The 6,035-nt window shown below is 36.2% G+C and overlaps 1 protein-coding gene across 2 annotated transcripts in view; it reads right to left on the reverse strand.

The window, feature by feature from the left end:
* The window catches only part of rmnd1 (required for meiotic nuclear division 1 homolog), a 58,617-nt gene extending 53,566 nt beyond the window's left edge, over nucleotides 1-5,051 (reverse strand). Inside the window, exons 1-2 of one of the 2 annotated variants that reach the window (XM_028797698.2) lie at nucleotides 4,815-5,050; nucleotides 3,457-3,890 (exon numbers count right to left, since the gene is read on the reverse strand). In XM_028797698.2, the coding sequence (XP_028653531.1) occupies nucleotides 3,457-3,890; nucleotides 4,815-4,827 (447 nt within the window). In that variant the 5' untranslated portion in view covers nucleotides 4,828-5,050. Of the gene's footprint in view, nucleotides 1-3,456; nucleotides 3,891-4,814 lie in introns of both variants that reach the window. The other variant, XM_028797699.2, reaches the window with a different exon arrangement.
* Nucleotides 5,052-6,035: the final 984 nt, after the last annotated feature.

A 6,035-nucleotide genomic window follows, 5' to 3' on the forward strand; every position in this document is an offset into this window, starting at 1 on the left:
TGCATTTTTTTTAAATAAGTGACATGAATGCAAACAACAATAAAAAACAGTGTCATCTACATATATGTGTAGCTTACTATTCTTTATCCACTTGGCCAATGTCACTTAAACACTATGTGAAGAAAACAAACCCTGAAACAGATCCAGGATAAACACCATAATTTACTACTTACTACTAGATGTATCTCTGGATACTGAGTTCTTCCAGAAAGATAATCTGTAAACCAGTTGCTGTATGTGCAGATTAAGCAAGACAAGTTATTTAAAAGTGATGAATAATCTATTATTGTATATTAATCATAAGTCTGTGAAATGCCTCTAAAGAGTCTAAAGTAGTGTTACTTATTTTCCACATGCATGTACAACATCTCTGACAATAAGACAATACTGCAGTTAAAGTGCTAGGTCCAACTAGGTCCAAACTTAACTGAAGGACACTTAAAATAGTTTTGTAAAATGTCAAGTATACAATTGGGAATTTATTATATTTTGTCATGAGGAAACAGCTCACAAACTGGAAGAAAATTTTTTATCACATGTATGAATTCTCTGTAAGTAAATAACATGAAGAAAAAACTATGTACCATAACTGAAGTTAAAAATGATCTAGGTGCTCAAACAACATGTACTGTATGTCACAAGCTGTAAATTTACACTAACATCAACTGAATACATCTAAACTGTTAATCAAATGAAATGTATACAGATGAGGGAACTTCGAAAGGCAAAGAGCAGAAAAGGACTGGGTGATTCAACTAAATTTTCAGCGAATTCCTTTCCAAACAAAAACACTTTTTGAAAATGCATACTAAATGTCTCTATGCATTGCCAGTGAAACTGCACATCTTTCATCAACATATCCCATATTTTTACAGAAACGGAATGTCAAGTTGGTACGCTACCAATTAAAATTGATAAATGGTACAACATGTGTCCAGTAGTGTTTATTTACATTGCAGAGCTATTTTTATGATACCAGTGAAACACTCATAAAGCATTTCAATTAGAAAGAATTTAAACACATTAGTAATATGTAGTGGAATGTGTAGTAACTTAAATGTATAACTACACAATGACCATTAAACCACTAGGAATAAATCCAATTTAACTTTACAGTCCTTTTAAAGTTGACAAAAGCGGTAATGCTGCTAAGGTACAAAGCAGACTAAAGTCTTCACAAAACATATCTAGGAGTAAGAAAATAAACCAAGACATTCATTTTCTACCACATTACACATAACCAAAAACCTAGCAGAAGAAAAGCGCTGCTAAGTATGTGTTGTCACACTAGCTTTAAAGTGGTTCATCTGTTGTTGGTGTAGTACCTAACAAGTTTTAAGCAACATGTTAAAAGTAAAAATGGTTGATAATGCTGGACTGTTTGTTAAGTTCAAAGTTAGTTAAATTGAATATTTACTTAATGTGTTCAAAACATGCAACATATGTATAAACAAAAATATGATGAAACTCACTGTCAGTGTGTTATGCCATTTTCATATAAATGTCCAGCAGTGAGGTTGTAGAGGCTCACATGGTATGGCAAGTCTGGAGTTTGTCCACAAAATGCATCTTTATTTGTGCAACTTTACGTTAGTCTTTCTCAAGTGAAACAAGTTCTTGTACAATATATAGAGTGTCATGCAAAAGTTTGGGCGCCCTTGCTCAAAAAGTCTGTTACTGTTACTTAAGTGAGCAGAAGATGAACTGATTATCAAAACGCATGAAGTTAAAGATGACACATTTCATTTACAATTTAAGCAAGATTATATTTTTATTTCTATCACTCACAGAGATGAAATACCAAAAAAATTAAAAGGGCCTGAAGCAAAAGTCTGGGCACCCGACACGCTCAATATTTAGTATTCCTCTATAACAAGTATCACAGCTTGTAAACACTTTTTATAGCTAGCTAAGAGTCTTTCAGGTCATACTTGAGATATTTTTGCCCATTCATCCTTGCAAAAGGCTTCTGATTCTGCAAGATCTTTGGGATGTCTTACATACACTGCTCTTTTGAGATCTATCCACAGATTTTCAATAATGTTTAGGTCAGAGGACTGTGACGGCCATGTCAAAACTGTGAGCTTGTGCCTCTTGAGGTATTCCATTGTAGATTTTGAGGTGTGTTTCGGATCATTATCTTGTTTTAGGACCCATCCTCTTTTTAACTTCAACTTTTTTTTACAGATGATGTGACGTTTGCTTCCAGAATTTGTTGGTATTTATTTGAATCAGTTCTTCCCTCTACCAATGACATTTTCCCTGTACCACTGGCTGCAACACAAGGCCAAAGCCTGATTGATACCCCATACCCCACCCCCCTTGCTTAATAGTTGAAGAGGTTGAACAGGTGTTCTTTTCCTGGAATTCGGCACCCTTTTTTCCTCCAAATATACCCTTGCACATTGTGGCCAAAAAGTCCTACTTTGATTTCATCAGTCCACAGAACTTATTTCCAAAATGCATCAGGCTTGTTTGGATGTTCATTTGCAAATTTCAAGTGCAGAATTTTGTGCCTATGATGCAAAAAAAGTTTTTCTTCTGCTGACTCTACCATGAAGATCATATTTGTTCCAAGTGTTGCTTCACAATATAACAATGCACCAACACTCCAGAGTCTGTTAAATCTTCCTGTAGGTCTTTTGAAGTCAAATGGGGGTTTTATTTGCCTTTCTAACAATCCAATGAGCAGCTCATTTAGAAAGTTTTCTTGGTCTTCCAAACCTCAACTTGACCTCCACCGTTTCTGTTAACTGCCATTTCTTAAAAACATTATGAACTGAGGAAACAGCTACCTGAAAACGATTTTGTATCTTCTTGTAGCCTTCTCCTGCTTTGTGTACATCAGTTATTTTATTTTTCAGAATGCTAGACAGCTGCTAAGAGGAGCCCATGGCTGCTAATTGTTGGGACAGGTTTGAGGAGTCACAGAATTTATACAACTTTGCAGTTTGTATCACCTGAGGTTTCCTAATAATGACAGTGGAGAAGCCATAGCCCTAATTAGCTAATTAAGGTCTGAGACCTTGGTAAAAGTTATCTGAAACTACAAATATCCTGGCGTGCACAACCTTTTCTATGGTGCTCCTGTCCTTTTTTTAATATACAATTGTACAAAACAAAAACAATCAACTAATGTTGCATAAAATGCTGAAAAGCAAAGGGGCCCACACTTTTGCATGCCACTGTAGTTAGAGAATTTTTAATACATAGTTCCTGTGCCTCATGACTATTACAGTAAATATTAAAAGAAAGTGTTCAAAACAAGACTTGGCATCAGAATAAAGGGATGTGCTTTAGGTGTTCTGAGTGAACCACCATGCATTTGACAACATTCTGTTAATGCTGAAATGGACAAACATGCCCCCTGTCTTATCACATTATAAGGAAACAAACTATGGAGAATTCTTAAGCAGAAACTTTAGAATGAAGTGTATCAGTATGAAATTCATGCACCTCAGTCATCTCCAGTGGTGGCTGATTGGCTCTAGAAGGCTGTTTGGTCCTTGGTCCCTTTGGTAGTTTTTTCCCTGGAAGTCCTGCTTGTTGTGTAGCCAACCTGGACCCAGCAGTAGTGGAGTAAAAGTGCTTCAGCACAGCAGGGCAGAGATTAAAGGTGGGAACTGACATTAACTCATTTGATAAGACACATTTAAGCCGTCCAGAACTAAAACCCAGGAGTTCACTGGTGCTGAGTGATGAATATAAAGAATATTTCTGTCTCATTGGTACTAAGTATCTGGACACTCTGCATACATGTTGCATGATCTGTCCTGTTCTAAAGCCAAGTGAAGATGCTGGAGTAGCAGCAAAGGCATTTTTAAAGAGTGCACTGTGACTGCATTTCAGTAATACAGCAAAAAACTGAGATGTCCGTACATCCATGGCACCTATACAGACAAAGAAATAAACAATCAAGATATCAGGTACACTACAGTGATTTAAGTAATATCTAAGTAAATGTGTATGGATTAGAGGTAATGCATAATTAATTTGTTAACTTAAAAGGATGTGATAGGTCATCTGTACAGATCATTTCATAAGCAAACATGTTCAAGTAAATATAAGAATGTTAACATATCTTTAATATTAGCAATACTTTAGAAGGTTAAAAATCAGAACATCACAGGAATCATCAGTTGTTGTCAAAGAAAGCATATTATAGTTTTGTCCAAGGCAACTCCAATTTCTGTTCTTACATGATGTAAAATTATCCTAAATTTTAACTGACAAACAAACACAAACCCTGCTCGGTTTTGTTCTGCCACTTTAGGCAAGCATTTTGGGTACAAGCATCATTTGGGAAGGTTAGGATTGCTTAGAATCTTTCAAAAACGAAAAAGTACACGCATACTCCAGCTATTCTCTGTAGCCAATACTTTTGTTGTCAATTTAGCAACAACGTTGCCGTGTGTTTACTAAAAAAGTCACTATACAAAAAAACTGCATTCACTTAATAAAAGCACGAGTTTCGATTCCCTTTTATAACAGTACAAGCAGGTGTATTTTACGTTTGAAAAAAGACTGACAATTACTTTCATTATGTTAGCTGGTCTTGCCACACTGCATGAAAACAAAGAAGTCAGAGTGAAGTTATACGCCTCAAATTTTATCCATGTGCACTTGCAGCTGTTTCCAGTGTGGACTCCGCACGATAACTACAATTGGCTGCACTATGACTTTTTGACCTTGAACGGGTAGTGCGATAGCATGGCTAAACATGACCATCTACTTGAATGCACCGAATCTTTTGGGCGATAACAGATTTTAAAGATCATCGCAACATCAACGCAACCAACACTGAAGTTAAGTACCTGGCAGAAGCATCGTCACTGTCCGGAAACATCAAGCACTGTTGTCCAACGGTCACTCACATACATGTGTGACCTGGTAATGTCAATGTTATTCCCACTGTTCACTTGGAAACATGAGCTAATATCTTACAAATAAAAACAAATTTCATCATAAAAACTACGTTCCCTACGGCAGCAGGTATTTTTTTAACATGACGTCATAATTTACACCTCTCCGCCCTCTTATCATTTTTTTTTTTAATGCGGACGCAGCAAAGTGACGTTAACGCGCAGATCGAGAGATTCAGTGGGCGTGGAAAATAGTGAAATACAGCAGCAATTGGACGCCTGAGTGAGTGGGCGTGACGAGTGCTGCAGCGGCTCTGGGGCCTTTTATTAATTCACTTATATATCTTCTTAAAGAAGCCCCGTGGTGTTCTACTTTACTTACAAAGCGTCAGTCTCTATACATATGGATACAAGATTATGATTGTTTATTGCATTATAAATTCATATCGTAGAACCAAAAAGAAAAATCACTTTAGATCATTTGTCCTTTAAACTGCCTTTTGCAAGAGTTTTGGACAAAAATAATATTTTGAGGGTTGTAATAATAAAAATAAGAAAGCAATGTATTTTATATGTATATTGTGCAACACTATTTAACGCCGTTAAAGATTAGTTTAAATATAGGATTGCAGGAAAACTGGAGTTCACCTGACTATATAAAATGGACACGCGGGACGGAAAACAGAGTTTGAAATCCAAACAGGTGTGACAGTCTACGTGAAGTGTGCGTGTTGTCGCCGTTCATGTGTCAGAATTCGTTCACATTCCCTCTCACTTCCCAAAGAGAGTTAATTTGTTACTCTGTTTCCGTTGGTGTATGTGTGATTTTGCCAACACATTGATAGCATCGTATCAGGTTTGTGTCCAACCTTTCCCATAATGTTGTTAGGATAGGCTCCGTCCTCTATTATTAAAATATATAAATGTATGTTGATTATAATACAGATTATGTTTAAAATGGTATTTTCTTTCACATACATACTTATTTACAAAATCACTTTATCCAATTTATCAGTTAAGGGATCCAGAGCCTAAACCAACAGCACTGGGCACAAGGCTGAAACCACTAAAAAAGAATTTAAGATCTGCAGTTAACATGTTTCTGTCATTCACAATCCCGGTTTTTCGGTGCACAATGATGACATCAGTGCTCTAATCTTATAACATGTTAAT

Source organism: Erpetoichthys calabaricus, chromosome 3 (assembly GCF_900747795.2).
Source record: "Erpetoichthys calabaricus chromosome 3, fErpCal1.3, whole genome shotgun sequence".
In the NCBI taxonomy this organism is placed as follows: Eukaryota; Metazoa; Chordata; class Cladistia; order Polypteriformes; family Polypteridae; genus Erpetoichthys; species Erpetoichthys calabaricus.